The 23,316-nt window shown below is 50.9% G+C and overlaps 2 protein-coding genes across 2 annotated transcripts in view; one reads left to right on the top strand and one right to left on the bottom strand.

The window, feature by feature from the left end:
* Positions 1 to 1,405, top strand: part of LOC119247418 (solute carrier family 23 member 1-like) — a 32,463-nt gene extending 31,058 nt beyond the window's left edge. Inside the window, exon 11 of the mRNA XM_037513852.2 lies at positions 21 to 1,405. Coding sequence (XP_037369749.1) covers positions 21 to 277 — 257 coding nt within the window. The 3' untranslated portion in view covers positions 278 to 1,405. The remainder of the gene's footprint in view (positions 1 to 20) is intronic.
* A 1,808-nt stretch (positions 1,406 to 3,213) lies between these two features.
* Positions 3,214 to 21,396, bottom strand: LOC119247411 (stimulated by retinoic acid gene 8 protein homolog). The gene is given in 9 exon segments (XM_037513840.2): positions 3,214 to 3,717; positions 4,262 to 4,373; positions 6,507 to 6,596; positions 7,179 to 7,463; positions 8,351 to 8,554; positions 11,640 to 11,724; positions 12,256 to 12,331; positions 16,014 to 16,211; positions 21,260 to 21,396. Coding segments are annotated over 8 exon segments (1,119 nt in total). The 5' UTR covers positions 16,206 to 16,211; positions 21,260 to 21,396; the 3' UTR covers positions 3,214 to 3,642.
* Positions 21,397 to 23,316: the final 1,920 nt, after the last annotated feature.

The following is a 23,316-nucleotide window of genomic DNA, read 5'->3' as shown; positions in this document are numbered from 1 at the left end:
TGTTCTCTGTCTTCTCTTAGGAAGCCGGAAGGAGAGAGGCCTCCTGACATGGAATCAAATCCAGGAGGAGCCTGAGATGACCACGGTCTCGGAGGTCTATGGCCTCCCCTGTGGGATTGGCACGAAGTTCTGCACCTCCTCATGCACCCGGTGGCTCCCTTTCTGGCCCAGGCTGGAAAATCGTAGGAAGGACGAGGTGGAAGTGAGCCAGCTGGACTTCTGCTCCCAGGAGTCCTCGGGAGAGCACTGGAAGGGGGCGGCAGACACCACGATGTGAGAACTCTCCTCCGGCATGTCCCAAAGCCTCCCAGGCCATCCCCCCAACATGCTCATCTCCCATCCACGTACGGTGGGCACCCCTCACACGGTAGCAAATAAGCTGCACGTCAGACCTCAACCTGGCCTCCTCGTCACTGCAGCCTGGCCTCAAGTCACCTCCTCATGACACTCCTGCCCTCCCGGCTCCAGTGCAAACAGGTGTAACCTGCCATCTCTTAGGAAGAAGGGAGGGGAGAGGCCTCCTGGCACAGAATCAAATCCGAGAAGACCCACGAAGACCACGAAGGCTTTGGAGGTCTCTGCCTCCCCCGTGGGAGTGGAACAAAGACCTGCCCTCGTCCTGCACCCAGTGGCTCCCCCTCTGGCCCACGTGTGTTTGGCAGGGTTTTGGCCTCCTTGAGGCCTGGACTGAGGCAGGGGCAGGGTGGGCTGTTTGCTGAAGGTGAAAGGAATGGTCCTCTTCCCCCACAGAGAGGCAGGAGGCCCAGCCTGAGCATTCACAGACGTGACCACCTCGAGCCGAGCCTCAGGCCAGCAGAGCAGGGAGACCGCGGATATAAAGGAGGGGACTCCCCGGAGGCAAGGAACCCAGCCAGAGAAAATCAGAAATCCAGTTCTCTGAACAAAGCCTCTCATATCTGACTGTGTACGGACTGCCCCATAATCAGCCAATGGGCTCCAGCTACAACCACCTTCCTTTGCCCCAACCCACTTTCTAGCTTGTAAAATTTAACTCCTTTGTTCTCAGCCGCAGCCCCCCAAACCTATATAACCCCATTCGCTTTCATAACTTGGGACATCAATTCGAGTTTTTCTTCTGCTTCCGTGGCAATCAGTTTGCAATAAAGATTCTTTCTGTTCTCAAAACCAGGGGAAGCCTATAGTAATAGGCTACATCAGGCAGTGAGCTAATTACTGGATAAGAGTCCAGCCAAGGAAATCAGAGTCCATGGATAGCAACAAGGGACAACAGCCTCTGCTGAGACCGCAGACTGTTGACAGAGTGCGACAGAGTAGATGCAGTTGAGCTCAATTCTGCCACCTTGAGCTTTTCTAGAAACTTCCATCATTTCCCTAGGGAACTCAGGTTGCACCTGCAGCGCCACGCAGTGTCAGCTCCACAGCAGAAGTGCTTTTTTTTTTTTTTTTTTTTTTTTCAAATGGACACTGGGACCCACTGCTGAGAAAAAAATATTCAGGTTCTTGCCTAAACCTCTTCTCCCATCAAGAGCTTCATCCAGGAGAGCAGCAAGCTCACCTCCTCCATATATTCACAGCTAGGTAACAGCAGAACAAGCCAGTAACTCCTGAAGGAAAACCATGATCACAGCACATACGAGGAGCCAGATGGGCCAGGGAGTCCCAGCAGCCCCACAAGGAGCGGAGTGGAACTGGTAAGTGGCCCCAGTGCATAGGGAAGCCGAGGGGTGTTGGGGCCAGGGAGTGAAGATGGGGTTGATGCTCTGGTCCCTGGCTGTGGGGAGAAAGCACACAATTCTGCTGAAGTCCACTCTGATCAGAGGTTCCCTGGCACATTATTGTTCTAGAAATGAAATCACAGACTTGGACTAAATAGGATCAGCAAAAGCTAGAGCAATCAGGGAGGGCCTGGCTAGAACTAGCACACATTCCTTGAGGGCCTACTATGTGCAGGCACCTCTGTAAAGACTGATTTCTTTCCCACACGCTGGCTTGTTCCTGGCTTGTGGGGTCTCTAGGGTGACTAGTCTGAGTCCTCTGGTCATGAAACTGTCCTTTCTTCCAGCACAAGTTCAGGCAACAAGTTCAGCATAAAGGCCCTGCCTGGCAAGCCCTGGCCTACCTCCTCAGTTTGATCATTTGTAAACTGGAAAGTGCCACTGAACTGGCATATCCCCTGTGGGCGTCCTTGGTCCTTCAGGGTAAGAGCCAGGGCTGTGGACTCACACAGGGTTTGGATCTGAGGGTCTGAGAGTTTGGATCCTCAGGCTTAACCCGTGTGTCAGAGGCCTGAAACAGTCAACGTATTAGGGAGGACTTTGGTGGAAGGTCGTCACAGTTGTTAGAATTTGTAAACTGGGAGGATCCAGGTGAACCCATTCTCTCTGCATACATGTATACACACACACAGATATCCATATTTCTCTATCTACCATCTATCCATCCAAATATAAATATGTACTTACATACATCTATCAAGATTTATTTTAAGGAATGGACTCATGTGATTGTGAAGGCTGGCATGTCCAAAATCTGCAGTGTAAACGGGCAGGCTGGGAAGAGCTAGAGTTCAAATCTGAAGGATTTCTCTCTTCCTGGGGGAGGTCAGTCTTTTTGGTCTTTTTAATCCTTCAACTGATTGGATGAGGCCCACCCACATTATGGCGGCCAATGTGCTTTACTCAAATATTAAATATTTGCTATGACTTACATATTTAATCATGACCAAACACATGGGCACTGTGGCCTGGCCTAGTTCACACATAAAGTTAACCACCACACCTGATGTGCACCCCAGGGACCTTATATACCCTGCCTAGGAGCCTCACCAGAAAGCACTCAGAACATTGTGGGGTCTGACTTTGACTCCATGCAGGAGCCTTTATCACCAGAAGGAGCAGGTCTGGATGGTTCTACCCTGATGTCCTGGAGCACAGGGTTGAGGTCAGCATTGTTCTTGGACTCCCAGATCACATGGGATGAGCGAGAGGGCCAGAACTCTTGAGAACCCAGCAGAACAGTGCCTCAAATCTAGAACATACTGAAAGTACCCAGTGTTGGCACCCCCAGGGATAGATTCTGCTTGTTCTCTTCTTTAAAGGCTGGTGACCTGGGCTGCAAGTCAATAGGGGCATGGTGGGAGCAGGTGCATGCCCTGTAATAGGCCATCCCTTCCACCAAACAACCGAGAAAGACTGACATGAACCACGGTATTTTTTTTTTTTTAAGATTTATTTATTTTTAAACAAGAACTGGGGTACAGGCCAGATGTGCAGGAGGGTGAAGGATTCACCGGAGACAAAGCGGGGAACAGAACAAGCAAACTGACGAAATACACTGCTGAGGGGAGCAGCGAGCAAGACAGGAGAGGTCTGTTTCACCATGTGGGTTTCTTGCCTGCCGGCCAGGATCGAAACAACACTGCAGGGGCTGCGGACAGCTTCACAGTGCGGCACTCAACTGCCTGCACCACCAGGGAGGCCCCCGAGCAACACCATTCTTAAAATACTTTATAATAGTCAGAAACGAAAACTATCACAATTCTCTGGGTCAGCCTACCCCAGAATTTCCCAGAAGTTAAGTCAGTTGAAACTTGGCAACCTGCAGTCAAACTAGAAAACTATCCACCTTTATTCATTCCCTTCCTCTCGCAGCCTATCTGCATCACATATCTTCATCATCAAAGGTCTCCAAGCATCTCAACATTATCATCTCATCATCAAGGGGAAGGTCTGGTTCCTGCAAAACATGGGGTAGAGGAGGCTTACATTTTTATTTAAGGACTCCAGGCCCCAAGCAGATGAGAAGGCCCCACCATCTCATGCATGCCCCAGTCCTATCTCGCCCCGAATAGCTTCAGTTGTACAGTTATGTGTCACTCCTATGTCACCATACATCTCACAATTTTTGGAAGCAGAAATTAATATGCTTCAAACATTAACAGCAGATTTACCCCAGAGTCTCAGGTGATGGAGTGTGGCCTCCTGGGAGGGTGTCAAGGAGTCTCACCACCTGGAGAAATGTCAAGGGATCCCCAGCCTGGGGTCTTCCCTGGAGAGCATCCCCTCTGTCGCTAGCCTCAGTTTCCCTGGACAACCTTCATTTCCCTGGACAGCCCAAATTGCCTGTCGCTGGAGCAGGCCAGAGAGCATGGAAGGAAGTCCCCTGGCTATGGCCCTGGGGGTGTGACCTGAGTGAGGTCCAGCTAGGACACCGTTCAAGGGTTGCCTCTGCCGTCCTGAGGGAGGGGAATGTGGTCTCATTGCCCCCTGCCTTGTCGTACCTCCTTGATGGTCATGTTAATACAGCAAAGGCCCTTAAAAAATTCAATGATCTGCATATAGAGCTGAAACTTCTCTTCTGGATTTTCTGGGTTGCTGCTAGTAAGCAGAGAACTGACAACAGAAAGGAAGAAGAAACAACAGATATTTAGCACCCTACTCTTTTACCTCAGCTGTACCTCCTAAAATACTAGGATTACAGTGTGAACCAAGCACTTGAAACACCCAGCTGAACCCTGGGTCAGGCAGCCCAGTGTCGTTCCTGGCAGGTTTGTGTGGCTTCCTGCGTTCTGTCTGGCACCCTCTGGGAAAGCCAGCCTTTAGGGGGTGGGCTCCTGAGCCCTAACTCAGTGTCTGAGCTGTGGCCTTGCAACAAGGGAGAAAGGGAGTCGACCTCTGCAGCGATGCCCCGGGTCTGCCCACCCAGGGATGCAGAGCTGCTCAGGCACCACTGGCCCATTTTCATGCCATCCCGTGAGATGCTGCCACCCAGTAGGTCCAACTCAGACCGAGGGCCCCGAAGAAGGACTGTGTGCAGACCAGCTCCCTGGGACCAGGGGAGAAGCCCCAGGAGTACGGTCAGAGGGCAAAGAACCTGCAAGTTGGGCCAGGATGGAGGCCTGAGACCGCAGGTCCTCCTGGAAAGCGGTCCTTAGTCAGCTTAGGAACCGTCTGGCAGCAACCCCTTCCTTTTCTAGGGCAAGTAGAAAAAAGGTTTTTTAATAGGTTGTTTTTGTGGCCTGGGAGCAGGATGAGGGTTCCAAGTACTGGCAAGCGCACTTCAGCAGTTGTCTTCACAGCCTGAGCCCAGCTCAGAGGAGGAATGTCTGCCTCCAGCTAATTCCAGCAAAACTCAAGCCCACACACAGCTGAGAAGAGCTTGGGTGCCTGCATAAAGTCACTCTGGAGAGGGCCTCCCCCGTGGTGCAGCGGGTTGAGCACAGTGCTGTGAAGCTTTTCTCAGCCTCTGTAGCGCAGGTTTGATTCCCGGCTGGCCAGGGAGATACCCACATGGTGCGGCAGACCTCTCCTGCCTCGCCCACTGCTCCCCTCAGCAGTATTTCGTCATTCTGCCTGTTCTGTTCCCCATTCTGTCTCTGGTGAATCCTCTCACCCTCCCACGCCTCTGGCCTATACCCCAGCACTTGTATAAATAAAAAAGAAATCTTTAAAAAAAAAAGTCACTCTGGAGAGGACCAGACTCTCCTTTGGAAGCCTTGAGTCTCCCTCTCTGTACAGGCCTAGAGGGGCAGGTGGGGAGGAGGGAGAATGCTGGTGTTGAGGGGCCTGCAGGCAGCCAGCTCTCTGGGACAGCCCAGTGCACAGCCCACTTGGGGACCAGGAGAATGGAGGTTTCATTGGGATGAAGACATGAATGTCTCCCTGACTCCAGGGCAGAAAAAAGATGTTTACGCTCCTTTGTATTCATGACACACTATTGGTATCTGAAGGGCCTGTGTCCTCAAGCCATACTGGCCATAGATTTTCAAACCAAGTAGCAGGAGACTCCAGCCCTAAACTAGTTCCCTCTGAGAATACACCCCTGAGGTACAGATTTAGTCAAGTTGCTTTTGGTTCTAGAATCTCCCCAGATTCTATTTCGTGTCTTCTCACTTGGTGGGCTCAACCCTCCCCTCCACCGCTTCTCCCTCATCCACGCCCATCACATCCTGAACAGCAGCTCCCCAAGCAGAGCACCGCCCGCATCCCCCACAATAAGCTCAGGGCATGTTCTCCCTGCCCCAAAGCCCCTGCCCTCCCCACACAGGCTGTTCTCCCCACCAAGCTCAGCACCTCACCCTGGAAAACAGTGCCACCTGGAGTTGATAACCTGTTCTGCCTCTGCCCTGGACCAGCATGGAAGAACTTTCCACTCTAAAGAAGCCCCAGACAAGGTCACCTCTACGCAGTGGCACAATCCTGGGGCCAGCCCATTTAGAATCACAGAAAAAAATGATTTCTAAGAACTTCCCCTGAATTATGCATCCCACTGAGGGCAGCAGGGGAGAGGCCCCTAAACATCCCAGCAGGGGTAAATACACACACATATGCTCTTACACACTCACAGATACACAAACACACACACTTGTACACACTCGTACACATATACATTCACTTGTCCACGTTCCCTTATATACACACTCATGTATACTCACCCTCACATATACACTCATACACTAAGACACAGTCATACACACTGATACACACACAATCAATCACACATGTTGTCTCACACCCCTTCCTCACCTGGAGCTAGAGGTACTTGGAGGCTCATTTTTGTCCAGAAAACTTGCCACATCAAAGGCATCTTCAAAAAGGATCTAAAGAAAGCACAGTCTGTGTCAGGAATCACTGCTACTGGACACAGCTCTCGGCTGCTGAGGGAGATACAGTGTATTTCTCAGTCTGCCTGTTGAAAGGCTTTCTCTTTGCCCTTCATCCCCAAAGGGCATGCTACAACTGCTACTCCACAGCCCCAGGAGGTGGGAGTGCTGGGGAGGGGAGAAAAGGCAAGAAACCAGCCTTAAGGTGAAGCAGCTTACAGAAAAGAGAGGCCCCTGAGTCCATGATGACAGGCCAGAGACTGGCAGGGAGCCTGTCCTGCCTCGGGGCCTCCCTGTGCGAGAAGCACATTTCCTCATGGTTTAATGAGGAGGTCACTTGCAGCCACAAGAATCCCAACCATTGTAGCCTTCTAAGCGCCTCTTCCATAATCCCCATGGAAAGTCCAGGAAAGTAACAGGAGAGAAAGAATTGCTGTTCATGGTCATGGAGATTATGTCGGGAAAACCAGAAACCTAAAGTGAGAGCCTGATCCAGACAGGGCCTCAGATTTGACCCCAAGCAGATCCCTGGTGTTTCCAGGCCTGGGGTGACAGGACTCCTTTGCACCCCCTACGCCACCCGAGGTCTGCTCACCTCTCTGGGGTGGAGACGAGCGAGCAGCTGGCCCCTTGGCTGTCCACACCACTGTCCCTCATGCTGCCCTGGGTCCCTGCTGGCTCCTGCCCGGCCGCTATGAGGCCCGGGAGGCCGCTGTGCTTCTGCAGCCAGGCCTGCAGGAGACTGGCCTTCCACTCCTCAGAGAGGTTCTGCCACAGGTGGGAGATGGCCGCAGAGACTATGGGGAGTGTCACCTCCCCCAAGGAGACGACCCCGCTTGCAGTCAGAAGATCCATCGTCTGCTTGTAAAAGTTGAGATACCTGGAACAGCAAGGACAGCATCTCCCAGACCTGAAGCTGCAGTTGGAGGCCCCGCCCCAAGTCATTTCCTGCAGGCCCACGGCGGTCTGGGGGCCTTGCCACAGCTCCGAGCTTTACCCCGGGCTTAGAGTCACTAGTCTCTGCAAGCCCTTGGTCTCTGCAGATCAGAAACCACCTTGGGGGGTGTGGATGACACAGATTTATGCCTCGGCCCTCCCCCGCAAGTCCTCCCAGTGCGCACCCCCCACTCCAGGAGCCGGCTGCCTGATAGATGGGCTGCGTGTCTGGCTCAGCTCTCTCGCCACGGGAACCCCCTAAATCTCCTAGCTCATGAGTGTGCACCCATGAGATGCCGCTTTAATCTGAGGCCTGAAAGTGAGGCTGGGCGGTGGCGCGAGTCTCCTTCTGGAGTGGAGTCACCGCTTCTGGAAGTCAACCTGGCTGCTGAGGGTCTCCAGTCTGCGGAGGGGAAGTGAGTAGCCGTGGAGTCCATGCCGGCCATTCACCATCTTTCTCACTCTAAGACCAGTAATGCTGTCGGAAGCAGACTCGGGCAGGAACTTAGTTCTCTTCATCCCCATCAACCGCCCCTCAAGGATAGCTGGGGAATCTGCTCAGCACCCAGACTGAGTGACCCTGTGTATGTGGCGGGTGAATGCAGCTTCAAGGTGATTGCACTAAGGTGATTGCACTGGCCCCTCTGCAGATCCCCCCCAACCCCCCGCCCCAGCTTCTCCTACGTGGAAACACACGCTTCCAGGATTCAGGGCCTGGTGTCAGTGCACTGAGGCTGCAGGGTGCCCCCGCCCCTGCCCTGGCTGGAGCCCCTTTCCCTGGAGCTCCTGCCCCGCGGGGCGCGAAGCCACACCCTTCCCAGCTGTTCACACCGTTCAAATTCCATGAGGTCTGGGGTCAAGGTGATGGGAGACTGAAACGTCTCCACTTTCTTCTCTTCCTCCTCCAGCAATTCCTCTTCCCCTTCCTCTTCCTCTTCCTGGTCTTCCCCCTCTTCCGCCTCCTCTTCCTTCCCGACTACCTCGAAGGGGTACCAGGTGGCAGAGTCAGGCTGATGAACTGGGGGAGCAAACAGGCTGGGGGAGAAAACAGAAACTGGTAACTAGAGACTGATGTCGCTCATGAACGTCAACACTGAAGTATAGACAGACAAATAATTGATAGTGACATATACGTTGACAGAAGCATTTATGCTAATATGTCATGACCAAGTGGGGTTTATCCTGCAAGTGCAAGATGGCTCTCATCAGTCAGTGGAACTCACCGTCTCAACAGACTGAAGAAGAAAAACCAAATTATCCCAATAGATGCAGAAAAGTACTTGGCAAAATTTGCATCCATTCATGACAAAAACTGCGAAAACTAGCAAGAGAAGAGAACCTACACTTGATAAAAGCATATCCCCAAGCCTACAAGTCATGCCATACTTAACAGTAAAAGACTGAGTTTCTCCTTTGAAAGCAAGAACCAGACCAGGATGTCCACTCTCATTATTATTTTTTTTTTTTTAAAGAGGCATGTATTATTTATTTATTTGTTTGTTTGTTTTGTTTATACAAGCACTGGGTACAGTCAGAAGCGCGGGAGGGTGAGAGAATTCACCAGAGCCAGAGCGGGGAGCAGAGCAGGCAGAAGGACCGAAGTACACTGCTGAGGGGAGCAGCGGGCGGCAGGAGAGGTCTGCGCGCCATGTGGGACCCTCACCTGGTGGCCGGGGATCGAACCGGCGCCGCAGAGGCTGCGGGCAGCTTCGCAACCCAGCGCTCAACCGCTGCGCCACCGGGGAGGCCCGCTCTCTCATTATTTCTGTTCAAAACTGTGCTGAAGGTTTCTAGCCAGCCCAATAGGTGAACAAGAGAAATAAGAGGTACTGAATTGGGAGGGAAGAAGTAAATTGTCTATATTTGTAAACAGAGTGCTGATGTTTTGTTGAAAATCCCCGAGAATCTACAAATATGTGACTCTACTGAGTGGGGAGTTTAGCCAGGTTGCAGACCACAAACTTCAATACACAAAAATCAGTAATTTTCATCATTAGGAAGTGAACAATTGCCAAGTGGAAATTTAAGAAGTCCCACCTGCGATCACACCAAAAAACATGAAATGATTAAGTTTGAGACTTAGTTTTACACTTAGCTTAAAAAGCCCAATCTGTGAAAGAAAAACTGGGTTAGTAGGACTTCATCAAAAATTTAAAATGTTGTTGTTTTAAAGACCCTTTTAAGATAATAAAGCAATTTGAAAAACCAGGACTTGGACCCAGAATCTCTTCATACTGAGAGAAGTGACTCCAAGGTTTCCTCTGAGTTAAAAATCAAGCATATCAGACGAAACATCAGTGGATTCTTTTTACTATTACTTTTTAAATCTCAGAACAGAGGAAACCTTCCTAACTATTCCACCAAACAGGCGTCAAAACAGATGGGTAGCCTAGACTTTTTTTCTGCCCAAAACATCAAAAGCAAAATAATAAAACCAATAATGAAGGGAAAATTGTGTGCAAGTCATCTACTACAAAGAGCTAATTTCTCAGGACATGCTAAGAAACCTACCATTAAATAAAGAAAAGGCCCCCAGTCCAACAGGAAAATGGGCAAAAGAGAGATACAAAAAATCCCCAGAGTCTCTGGTGGCACAAGGGGTTAAGCAACCGCACTATGAAGCAATCCACAGCCTCTGCAGCATGAGTTCAATCCCTGGCAGGCCAGGGAGCTACCCACATGGTGCAGCAGACCTCTGTCTCGCCCCTGCTCCCCTCAGCAGTGTACTTCAGTCAGTCTGCCTGTTCTGCTCCCCGCTCTGTCTCTGGTGAGTCCTCTCACCCCCTGCATCTCTGGCCTGTACCCCAGCTCTTGTATGTATAAATCAATAAATCTTTTTTAAAAAATCCCCAGGGAGGAAAACGTAAGTACAAAGATGCTTAAGCTCCCTCCTAATGGAATGCACTAACATATAATAATTAGAAAACATAATCTATTCCTGTGCTGATGAACAGTTTTGATTAATGCTGGTTTGGAATATTCCTAGTGAAAAGCTTCCCTGATTGTTATACTTTTTAAAGAAATTTAGCCATCCTCACGTGGGCAAGTGACACAAACATGGATAAGATTTTAGTAGGTGATAAAGTTTATATTTTAACCAGTAAGGGAAGTGAATTGTTGACCTAACATTCATAATTTATCACCCCTCCCACCATCATTTCCCTTAGGAAACATTCATTGTTTAAAAGATTCGGAAAATACAGAAAAGCACAGAGAAAAAAATAAAAGTCATCAGTAAACTCTCAGGTCGAGACAGGCTCTAGGCCGTTTGCCATCCTATTTGCAGGGCGAGTGAATTTGTTTCTACTCCTGTGCCTAACCAGGGCCAAGCTGGGTATACTGTGCTGGGGTCCCCAGACAAGAAGGACCCCGCCACTGCCCCAGAATCCCCCCCAGGAAGCAGCTTGGCGGGATGGGACATGGGGAAGGGGTGGGGGGCGTGCCCAGCACAGCGTTTATGGACCCAAAATTCATCCTAGAGCTAAATATAAAAAGTGAGATCATAAGATTTGAGAAAGACCTTTCTCCAACCAACCTCTGCTTCCAAGTTTCAAGTGGGGCATGATAAGTGGGGTTCCCTTTCAGCATCTCTGCATTCATTGCCTTTCTGAGTTTCATTTGACTTTCTAGATCCCTCTGAAACTTGGAAAATAGGCAGAGATTTGGGTTTTCCTTAATGAAGGAAATTTGGGTTTTCTTCAATGAAGCCATTGGTTGAGTTTTTCTAAAGCTATTAATACACTATGAACCCTATGACCTTGTATCTCTATAAAATACTATGCAAAATTACAGAAACTGAAAGGATATTCTTCCAAATTAACATCAGTTTACTTGAGAAATGAGATGACCCGTATTTTTATTTTCTTTTGGGCCTTTTTCTATATTTTTGATATTTTCTGTCATAAGTATGGATTATTTTTATATCCAGAAAAAGAGCCAATGCAGGTGACAATCATGAAACAGCAAAGGAAGCTCACCAGCACAACACGGTTCTAGATAACTTAGCAGCACCCCTCACTCTGCTCCAAATCCTGGAGGGAGAAGTTGAGCGACTGTGACACAGCCAAGCAGAAAAAGAACAGCAAGCAGCTCCGATTCTCCTGGTGCTTGTGTGCCTTACCTGTGATTTTGATAGTACATTCTGGCATATTCTTCCTTGACCTCTTCTAGGCTGTTTGCGTTCCCATCCTCCAGGAAGAAGGCTTCTATTGGGGATTGGAAGGTCAGGATCACAAGGGGTAAGAGAGTGGTCTGGTGACCCCCGAGCCCACCCACATTCAGAGCTAGCTGCCTCCTCTTCTTCTAGATGCCAGGGGAGAGCACTAGGCCAGAGAAAAGGGCTTCTTGAACCGGCTCTTCTCCATCAAGATATCAGAAGTATCACTTATTAAACCCAAATTCCGTTCCAGCCATCTCTCTGGGTACCAAGGAGGGAGCCGGATTCTGCTCTTTGCTGTTGAGTCCGACGGGCGCCAGTACGGTTCTTCTCTGGCTCGCAAGATGAGATCAGGAAGCTTCCCCAGAACCCCAACATCTCAACAGACAGATGACTGCCTGTCCTTCCAGGCTGCAAGCTCCTGGAGGGCTGGATGTGAATCTCATCACACCCCCGGACCAAGCACAGCACCTGGCACACAGTAGGACCTCAATACATGTCACCTCGCTAGGTTTAACCCAATGGGTTTTCAACAGACAGGTAAACTAGCGCCCCCTGGTGGCAGGTAGGGACCTATTACCTTTCAGCTTCAGCAGACTGTCCAAAGTGTGTTCCAGGTCCTGAATATGAGTCTTCGCCTTATTTAAAACCTGCCACTGAGAACAGAGACAGACAATGCTGACAAGCTGGCCTTCCACTGCAGGGGCTGGTTTGTGGACCCCAGAGGACCCTCCCTGCACAAGGCAAGTCTCTGACCTTGTTGGTAAAAAGAACAAGAAGCTCGTTCTGATGCCAAGAAGGCAAGACATTTTCCTCTGAATCCTGGAAACTGTGCTTGCCAAAATCCTAAAGCTTTGGGAGATAATTAAGCTGAAAGAAGGCAAATAAGTCTTTACACCACTTGAAGGTAGGGTTAATGGTGACAGAAAGGCTCTGAGAATGAATATTTGCCCATCACCCCAGTAAATGTGCTATTCTAACAGGATATTTTTATTTGCTAGGTGCATACACACCAGAAGAGCTAAAATCTTGGCCTCAGCTTGGAACTCTAAATATCCTGTCCCGCAAGACTCACAGGTCGCCTCCTACCTCCTGCCTTTCTTTCTCCTTTCTTCCTCTCATCCTCCCTTCTCCTCCCTCTGTGACCCTCCCGCCCCCCCTGCCCCCCCTTCCTTCTCTCCTGTATAAAATATCACCACAGTCAAAATGGTAACTGCAAGATTATTCAAAAATGAGAAACTGCAAGATTATTCAAAAACCAAGGTCTGAGAGGGGGGTCAGCCCCCTTAGCAGCTATGGACCAGGTATGGCCTTCAAGAAATAGCATGCTGACTCAGAAAACCAAGGCCCAGCTTGCTCAACAACATGGCTATCTCACTCCTAAATAGAGGAACAAACCAAAAACCCAGCACACAAACCACATCCCCACCTGTTTAGAACTGGCCCCTGATAGAGGTGTTCAGCCTATTCTGAGAGCCTATTCATTCTGTTTGTGTGCTGCCCACCAGCCCCATCAGGAGTGCCAGCCACACATCAGGCCTGTCTCTAAGCCCGGGCTCATGGGTCAATAAGACTGCCCTGCGTCCAGGTTAGTGGATGTGCTAGCAGGGATGACAAGCACGGCAGCCACTGCTTGTAACACCAGCTGGAATCAAGTAAGTGCCACAAAGGGCTAGAAGCAAAGGGCCGTGGAAACGCCTGGGAGGAGGGAGTGATTCCAAATGGAGGGCTGGAGAAGACACTAGAACAGGGCAACTGAGCGGAGCAAGTCGAGCTGAGCTCCAAAGTGCACACAGACTCTCAAGCTGCAGGAGCAAGGGCAGAGGCTGGGCACGCAGGCCTCACACAGGTTGGGTGGCGGGAGGGGATGCTGACGCCTGCAGGCGGCCGGGGGTCATCCTTCCAGATTCAAGCGGATTCTGCCTAGTGAACAAAATGGAGGTTTGAAGGGAGCTAGAAGCAAGCACTCTCCTGACCCAGAGGACAGCAACGTGAGAATACAGGTGATTGCAGACTCCACATCTGGTTCACTTGACGTCCCACGCAGTCTGCTGCCCCAGCGCCCCCAGTCCTGGGGCTCATGGTCACTCTGCTGGGCCAGCAAGGACTCCGATGCCTCCTCTGTTGCCAGGGCCACTTGTTTCTGGTCAGGGTGTGGTCCAGGGCTGTTTACCGGCGCCGGCTCAGCAGGCCCACACCGCACTCACATCAGTTAGCAGGCAGGGCCAGGAAGCCAGGCACCATTCCTTGAAACTCTGTTTCTAGAATGTTTTTGACAGGCTGACATCCTCAGCACCTCTGTTCTGGGTAGAATTGTGTTCCCTCAAATAGACTTGTTGAAGTCCTAATTCCAGAACCGTGAATGGGGACTAATTTGTAAACCAGGACTTTAGAGAGGTGGTCAAGTTAAAATGAGGCCAGCAAAGCCCTAACCCAATGTGACTGGTGTCCTTGTAAACAGAGGACATTTGGATGTAGAGCCGACCCACACTGGGAAGGTGATGTGAAGACACAGGGCAGGAGGAACAGCATCTGTGAGCCATGGAATGCCAAGCTTTGCTGGAAAATGCTAGAAGCTTAAAAAGGAATAAGAGTCATGGCCCCTGGACCCCTTGACGTGGGACTTCCAGCCTCCAAAACTGTGAGACGATACATTTCTGGTGTTTGAAGTTACCAGCTTCTGGCATTCAGTCCTCGGAAACCAACGTGACCTTGCTACACCGACACGCTGGGGAAAAAAAATCTTTTTCTTCATGGGTGCTACAAATGCAGAATTCAGGGTTGTCCCTCAGGCAGAGAGAGGAGAAAATGGAGCTGACCTGGTTTCTAGACTGTCCCCGGGCTGTGCCATTCCAGGCAAATTAACTTTCTGCAGCCTCGGGTTTCCTCATCAGTAAAATGTGGGTGATATGAAAAGAGCAAGCGAGGTCACACCTTGGGAAACGATACTAACATTTGAACCCCTTATGACAGAGCTACAGCTTTTCACGCAATTATCATATTAACCTCCCCATCAGGCCTCGGAGGACCCATCTGTCCCCGGGTAGTCGCGGTGTTAACTGAAGCTTAGCAGCTAACTGGCCTCACAGGAACCACGGCCAGATAACAGCCGGGCTCTCCACCATGACCTATGGAGGTACAGATTTTCGGGGGTGCAAATGATTTTCCTCTCCATTTCCTCCCACTTCCCACTGGCGGCCCTGAATGCCGTTGCTGGTGGACTTGCTGCTGGGCACACTACTTTGGCCACTGACAGGGCCTCTGGGGTTTTATCACACCCACAGGAGACATCTGCCCCCTCCAGGGGACATGGCAGAGCTATGTCCAGGTTCTTTGCTGTGAGGTCAAGATATAGGATGTTCCCCACCCCGCAGACCCGAGCCCTTAGTTCTGAGCCCCTGGAGCTGGCTCAGCATCCAGCCTCAACAGAGAAAGGAAGAGCAGCACATCCCTCCCCTCTCACCCCCCACTTTCCACCTCACCCTCTGCAAGGGCAGGAGGGTCTCCATTAAGACTCTTCAGTTAAACACAAATGTGGTCCTACTTGGAACCTGCATGGGCTGTTCAGGGGGCGCCTTCCCCTAAGGGCCACGAAGACCCTGACCCACCACGGAGCTCTCCCACCCCTGCCCCCGCCCTCGACCAGGATCCTGCACCAGCCCGTAAGCAGGAAGCACATCATCCTTGCAATGAGCCACCCTGCTGAAGGGCCCCATGCAGGAAGGGCCTCGCGTGAGCCGGAGCCTCCGGTGTAGAAAGGATGGTGGGAAGAGAGCGAAGCTGGAGCCAGAAACTGGGGCTACCTCCAATTTAGTTCCTGCCAGCAACTCAGGGACCAATCTTCTCCTACTTCCTGCAATGCTTCCTCCCTTTGTACTACCACCCAAGCCTTCCCTGAGGCACTGCCAGAGACCCTGGTCAGCAATAAAGACAGCCGTGTAGACCAAAGAGGTGAGATTAAGAGCAGGGAAAGATAAGGCCACTTGCTTAGGGCCAAGGCCTGGCTGCGCCCCAGGCTGACAGTGTGCCCGGCTGTGGGTGTGGGTGTGTATATGCTGTATGGGGGGATGAGGGGCCTGGGAGCAGCTGGAGGCTCACCTAGGCCCACGACAAGGTGAGGCACAGACGCCACTGGTTAACCGGGTCTCTCAGGCCCGATGTTTCCCTTCTGACCAGGCAGCAGGTGGGTCAGGCCCGGCTCTCAGGCTTCACCCACGAGTGGCAGCAGAAAGCACCGTGAAGCATCCACAGCTGAGGGCTGACCCCACCTCGGCTGCAGCCCTTGGGGGTGGCACTGGTCGGGGTGACAGCTCCAGGCCTGTCCCCACTGGATCCTACCTTTGAGGCTGTGAGTTCAGACTGGGAGTAGACGGTCTCCCTGAGCTTGGAGAAGAGCCCAGCCAGGGTGGCCCGGTGGCGGGCCTGGGACAGGCGTCTGCGGGCCACTCGGGGCTCGAGCTCCTGCAGCTGTACCTGCGGCCGGGCCGTTGCTCTGCCCCGGGGGTTACTGCCTTCTTCAGCCGTCGCCATTGGTAGCTGCAACATAAGATTAGGTTTGGGGAGGAGGCTCAAAATGATGAAGATGTAGTATTAAGGAAGACAAGCAGAAAAGGGGATTGACTCCCAAGTAAAATGTCTCAAATCGATGAATATCATCAACGAGATTCAGAGTCAGTAACTGATGACACAACATCTATTATGTCAGCTCCTCTCCTAAAAACACAAGCCACTGACTCTTGACTTAAGTGGAGGGCTGCTGCTGTCTTATACCAGGAAGTTTCCAGAACATTACAGGTACTCCGCAGACATTTGGTCACTGATTGCTGTGACCAAGGAGAGTAAACCACACCCCAGGACCTCATTCCTTACTATTAAAAACTGATGAGGGGTGTGTTGTTCTTGGCCTTCTTTCCTGTCTTAAGAATGCGCTGCTCTTTGGGGGGCCTCCCTGGTGGCACAAGGGGCTAAGCACCGCGCTATGAAGCAATACGCAGCCTCTGCAGCACGAGTTCGATCCTGGCTGGCCAGGGAGCAACCCACATGGCGCAGCAGACCTCTCCTGTCTCGCCCACTGCTCCCCTCAGCAGTGTATTTCAGTCAATCTGCCTGTTCTTTTTTTTTTTTTTTTTAAAGATTTATTTATTTATGCATACAAGAGCTGGGGTACAGGCCAGAGATGCGGGATGTAAGAGGACTCACCAGAGACAGAGCGGGGACCAGAACAGGCAGACTGAATGAAATACACTGCTGAGAGGAGCAGCAGGTGAGACAAGAGAGGTCTGCTGCACCATGTGGGTTTCTCCCTGGCTGGCCAGGGATCAAACTCATGCTGCAGTGGCTACATATTGCTTCATAGTGCAGTGCTTAATCCCTTGCGCCACCAGGGAGGCCCGGGTCTGCCTGCTCTGTTCCCTACTCTGTCTCTGGTGAATCCTCTCACCCCCATGCATCTCTGGCCTGTACCCAGTTCTTGTGTGCATAAATAAATAAATCTTAAAAAAAGAGTAAAAGAAAGAATGCACTGCTGTTTGGGCTGCATAGTGATGACTGGAGTCTAGACATAGGATAAAAAATCCAGCGTGTACACTCTACATTTGCTAACTTCCCTGTATATCTATTTATCACACTTGGAACAGCAAATGGGAGAATGAACTCTTCTCCCTGTGAAAGTGAAAAGTCACGTGTCCATGAGACGTGGAATTGGGTATGTCTGGTCTTGCTTCTAGAGGGCTCTAAAGATGGTACATGTCACTGGAGTGACATAAGCCTCTTCCTTAGAAGAGATTCTGGGACTTAGAAGTAGCCCTTTTAACCAGAAACGGGGTCCAGGGTCTCTTCTTGCTTGAACCATGGACGGAGGTTGGATGCTCACCCACCACCCAGAGAAAACGTTCCCGTCTCTGCTCTACTGCCTCTGTCAACAGAGGGACTGTCTCCATCACCTCTGTGTCCCAGCTGGCACTCACTGCTGGGGCTTTGAGTGATTTGGAATGAGGGGTCTCTGCGACCCCACTTTCCTCTAATTCAGTCCTGGGCACAGGGACAAGGCATGGCCTGGGTCAGCATCTGCTGGGGAGGCTGGGAAGATGCACCTGCCTTGAAACCCCTGGATCTGGGCTCACTGGGGTGGCCCCGGGCAGCTGGTGGGCAGCATATTCCTGGGTGATTCTGAGACTCTACCTGGGTCTACATCCCCATAGAATTCTCAAATAGCCATGGCTCTTCTCCTTTGAGAGAAGAGCAAGGGAGGAGGCAGAAGAAAACTTCCTTGCCGCGGACCAGCACAGCAGGGGGAGGTGCAGCACTTCATTTTAGGGAGAGAATGGCCACAGAGACAGTGATGTGGGACTTCTGACCTTTTGAGGTCAGAAAGCAAATCTCCCACCAAGGATAAGCTCTTCACCAGCGTCTTCTTCCTTGGGTTAGCTCTCAGAATGGTGGCAGGAAAACACACGTGGCTCATTGACCCCTGTCAGGGAGTCAACATTTATTAGCAGGAGCTACAGCACCCGGGTGGGGAGGTCAGTGTGCAATCTGCCGCAGCCCTTCCAGCCCAGGCCTCGGTTACATCAGCTGTCACACCTTTATAGTCTGCAATTTCCAGATGCCAACAAATCTTCCATGGGAACCAGTGAAAGTTTTGAGCTGCCTCGGGGGAGAGGAAAGCCTTTTGAACCCAAGAACACAGGTTTCTTGTTTAAAGAGAAATGAATGTGCCTGGACACCAGGGCATGTCAACATGTGAACAGAGGTGAGTATACCACGATCTGAAACCTCTAGCAGTCTAGGAATACTCTACCAAAGGCCTTTAGGCTAGTGGGGAACCTGGAGCTCTCCCAGTGCCAACACCCACTATCCCGTTTCCTTCCAGGCTTCTGCCCCAACACACTCCTGGAATGTCTGGATGGCTGTGCAGCTGGACACACGGATAAGGGTGCAGGCCTTTGCCTTGCCTATAGGGGGCGGCCCTGACTGCAGTTGTTAGGGGTAAAGGCAGAGCCATGGCAATCCCGCCGGCTGCTTGGAACTGTGACCTCCACTTCACCCCATTTGGCGACCCCCTCTGTCAGGAGCTGGGAGACAATGGGAGAAACTTTCCACTCTGCTTTAAGGGGAGAATCAAGCCACAGAGATGTTGAACTTGGTTTGACCTCATGCAAGTTTTAAATCTCCTACACATAGGGCCTCCCTAGTGGCCTGCCACGAAGGCCTGAGTTCGAGCCCCAGGCAGGGAGCTACCCACGTGGCGCAGCAGACCTCTCCTGACTTGCCCGCTGCTCCCCTCAGCAGTGTATTTCAGTCAGTCTGCCTGTTCTGCTCCCTGCTCTGTCTCTGGTGAATCCTCTCACCCCCTGTGCATCTGGCCTGTACCCCAATTCTCTTACGCAAAAATCAATACAATCTTTAAAAAATAATAAAAAATAAATACCCTACCCATAAGTGCTACATCCTACTTGCCACTGGGAATAACTTGCTGATTCCCCGAAGGCATCTTCTCTAGCTCCCTGTATTGACCTGCACGTGACCCTGACAGGGCTATTTTTAGGCCAAGCTTTTGGTGGCAATGACTGTGAGACCTGTCCTGCCGGGCCCTGTGATCCCCGTGAGGGCATGGCTCAGCCAGGACAAGTGCCACCGCCCAGGCTTGGATAGGGGAAGGGAGGGAGCACGGGATTCTCCTTCCACCTTCCCGGGTTGGCATTCTCCCAAGGAATGGGGATCTATACAAAACGAGATCAAGAAGTGACCTTTCATTTAAAAGCAAAACAAAAACAGAAAGAAAAAACTTTTTTCCCCTAAAAACCCTATGCAAGTACAAAGCTTGTGCAGAAAACTTTCCAAAAGTATAAGGAACTGGAGCTGTGTGGAGAGCATAGGCTGAGACCCCTCTGGGAGAGGCCCGGGGCTGAACACTGCATTTGGACGGTCTTGTCAGCACCTCACATTTCTCTTTCCTACACTAACAAAAGACACTTTGCTCTCCTGCCCAGGCTCGCTGCTTTTCCTCCCACCCAGAATGCTAACCCCCTCTCCGCTCCCCACTCCCACCCTCATCGATCTGTAGAGTCAAGTTGTCCCTCAGTTCCCTGTTCAAGTCCCCATCCTCTAAGAAGTTTCCAGGTCCCCATCCACATGCTTCTAACTTAATCTTGTTTTGCCAACAAATCACTAAGTCCTTGGTCAGGATCCTTGGGTCCCAGCGTCCTGGTGCGTGGGATGAATCCACACTCCCTTCCCTGCCTGCTTCCCCTGGACTGAAATGCTAAGCCTCCTCGTGCTTGGACAGTTAATTAAGACAAGATCTTCCAGGCATGGGGATGAGCAGAAGCCTGGGGTGAAAGAATAGCAGCCAGTTCCATCTGCGTCGGAAGCTTTTGCCACCTCATGGATTCTGTTCTTGGAAAGAGTCACAGGGCCAGGTACACATTTGATGCACTTGTAAAAGCTCTCCCAGGTGATGCTGGCCAATTGCCCGGGGTTTGCCCTGCAGAGCCTCACTTGACTCAGGAGCCTGGGCATGTTTGGAGGGTTGGGAAGGTTAGAGCGTCTGAAGCTCTGAAGCTTATGAGAAGTGAGGAAATTCAGTGCAGACATGGTGGGTGGGAGGAAGCCAGTGCTAAGGATCTGGGGTGAGAGGACTACCCCATCGCCGGAGTGAACTGGGACACCCAGATTGCAGATTGGCTGGAACCTGGGTGGCGGCCTTAGCTCTATGGTAACCGGCCATGTGACGTCTTTGCTGAGGCTGTACTTTCTTTCCTTGATAAAGGGGGTGAAGAAGTCTGTAAGTAGATTAAAATTTGAATTTTTTGCCCTCTGTCAGGTCACTGCCACAGGTCATTCTGTGGAAACTGGGGACCGGAATAATGCTAAGAATGACACTAGTTTGACATATTTTCCCTTTTAAAAACTTGTCCCTACGCTCAAATCCATTCATCAGCTCAACTTGCTGAGCAAAACCTTCCGTTTAGGGGAGTGAGAAGAGCTTCTCAGGCGTTCTTTGAAAAAGGCATTTTGTGAAGATTCATACTGTCACGCCTCATTGAATTACTTCTTGTTCATAAAGCACAGCGTTTTCCCTACCAAATACCTCATGAAAACATCACATCATCCTTGCTTAGAGCTGACATTTAAAAACACTCCCTAGACTCAATAAAAATACGACCTCACCCTCTTCGAGCCTGAGAAATTTTCAATCATTTTAAAGGCTTGTTCCACAAAGCATTTGCATGTCACCCATTCTGATCGGCACACCCTAGGCAAATGCACACGACACACTGGGTCACGTCCTGGAAGGGGCAGGCAGCTTCTGTGGTCCCCTGGGCTTATCAGATGATATATATATATATATATATATATTAAATATCCAAAATCATTCCTAGAAGTATGTAGGTGGTCACGGTAATACATACAAATACTCATATTAAAGGCTTGCCATAGACCTAAATGTTTACCTATTCGGATATAGGGCTTGAATCCGCTCACCTGCACATAAACACCTATATGTACATGAACACCTGTGTGCACATAGTCTCCCAGAAGGCCAAGAGCATCTTTCTGTGTTTAATCTAGCGAGTACTCACATACGAAGGAAGGTGGGCCCTGGGCACAGACGTCCTTACTCCCTGGACACCAGGCAGCCCAGAGGGTGGTGACTGGTGACAGAGTCACCTGCCTAGGGCACCAGTCAGAGTGAGGCTGTCAAGGGCCAGAAGACAGACTACCACACAGGGTAAGGACCAATCACAGTGTGCCCCTGTACCCCAAGCCAGTGGGGAGCCACCTCCACCGGCCAATGAGAGTGGGGCAGTGGGAGAAACAAAGTAACATGTCTGAAGGCAGAAGGGCACAAACAGAAGGCAGGAGATAGGAGAAAAGGGCAGGGCTGACCTTCTCACCTCATAGGCTGGCTCCTTGAAGGGTCATGGAGGGTAACCCGTGTCACCTCAGGTGGCCTGTGTGTGCCCTCAGAGGCTAAATGGATGTCCTCTGACTGGTGCCCCTCACCTGACATCTAGGCCAGGTACCTTCATCCCTCTAAAGGGGACAACAATGCCTGCCTTCTAGGGTTCTCCTGAGGCGTAGAGACGACCCCTCAGATAGAGTCCAGAGCACAGGCTCCATGTCTCAAGAGGAAAGACGAAAAAATGTGGACATCAGGAAATCGAGTCTCATCGAAGATGGGACAGGAGAAGGGTTTTTAAACCAGGATTGAGGAAATGGGAGAAGAGGCACATGAGGGGCTGCTCAGAGGACAGCTGTGAGTGCTCCCCTTAAAACGTGAAGAAAAAAAGAAAAATTGTTTACTCTGAGATAGTTGGGAAATGATATTCTTTCAGCTTTGGGAGTGAAACCCTTTTTATCCCTCAAATTCAGATAGACTCTTGTCTTTAGGCCTCTTTCACTTGAGCCCCTCCACCCCTAAATATTTCCTGATGATCAAGCTTCCACTCCAGCTTTGAGAAGGAGCAGCAGCCCTTGGGGGGGTGCTGACCTCTCTTTGACCTGAGCTAGCAACTTCACCCCAGGTCAGGGGTGAAACAGAGGCCACAGGCTCAGCCTGTGGTGGGGTCTGGATTTGGATTCACTTGCAGTGACCGTGGGCTCCATGAGGCAGGCCCACTAAACCGTGCCCAAAGGGGCATATGGTGGACACTCCTGGAATTCAGCTTTGCTGAGTGACAGATTTGCTTGAAAAGAGTTTTGGTGGGACATTAAATTCAACAAGGTTTTATGTGTAAAGTAACCGTCACAGAGAAAGCACCCAAAAGAGTCCATTCTCCTTCTCCCTTCCAGAAACATGTTAGATGACCATTTCAACCCAAATTCTGTCCAAGTTGAGAACCTGTCCCTTCTGCCTCTCAGGCAGCCGTTGACCTCAATCTCTGAGGGAATTTTTTCCCCTCACCGCCATGACTCTCCCACCCTCCTGCTCTCCCCTGGCTCTGCTCCTCGGCTCCCAGCACCAGCCCCAAGGGACCCATTGGAGAGAGGGCACCCAGGAGTCTGTGTGCCTGACTTGGAGAGCTTCTCCTGCCCACAGAGAGGCTGCCGACAAATTCTGAAACAAGTCTGCCTTAGGCTTTCATCTAGACCCCCTCTTCCTCTCCACCACCACACACTCATAGATCTGCCTTCCTGAATGCTTCATTGGGGAGCAGATGAAGAAGAAATGCAGTCCTGGGAGCAGTAGTGGGGGGCTCTTACTAAGATGCTTCCTTACCTGAGGCAGCCAGATTTCTGTATTGAAAATGAAGATCTCCTATCCACCTCAGTGATCCTTCTCCACCCCTGTGAGGTGGAAGGCTCTGCTCAAGAGCCCACTGCACCTCCTAGTGGCCTATTACCAACTTTGGATACAGTCAGAATTCTCCCCACAGCATGCACACAATACCTCACCTTCTGACCCTGGCCCCTCCTTCCTAGTAACACAGATGCTGGCCTGAAATGCTCCACCACAGTACACAGATCCTTCCTTGAAATATGTCCCTCAGAATAGCATGGATTCTGTCTTGAAATACCCCCTCAGAGTAGCATAGACCCTAAACTAAAATACTTCCCTCTCTTTACCAGTTTGAAAGCACCCACTTCCCCTACGCAGCTCAGCAGCAGAAAGCACGAAGCTACATAAGATACCTAC

The sequence above is a fragment of the Talpa occidentalis genome, unplaced genomic scaffold (genome assembly GCF_014898055.3).
Source record: "Talpa occidentalis isolate TD23 unplaced genomic scaffold, MPIMG_talOcc4v2.1, whole genome shotgun sequence".
In the NCBI taxonomy this organism is placed as follows: domain Eukaryota; kingdom Metazoa; phylum Chordata; class Mammalia; order Eulipotyphla; family Talpidae; genus Talpa; species Talpa occidentalis.
The sequence above is the reverse complement of the archived record's forward strand: the minus strand, read 5'-3'. Positions and strand labels throughout refer to the sequence as shown.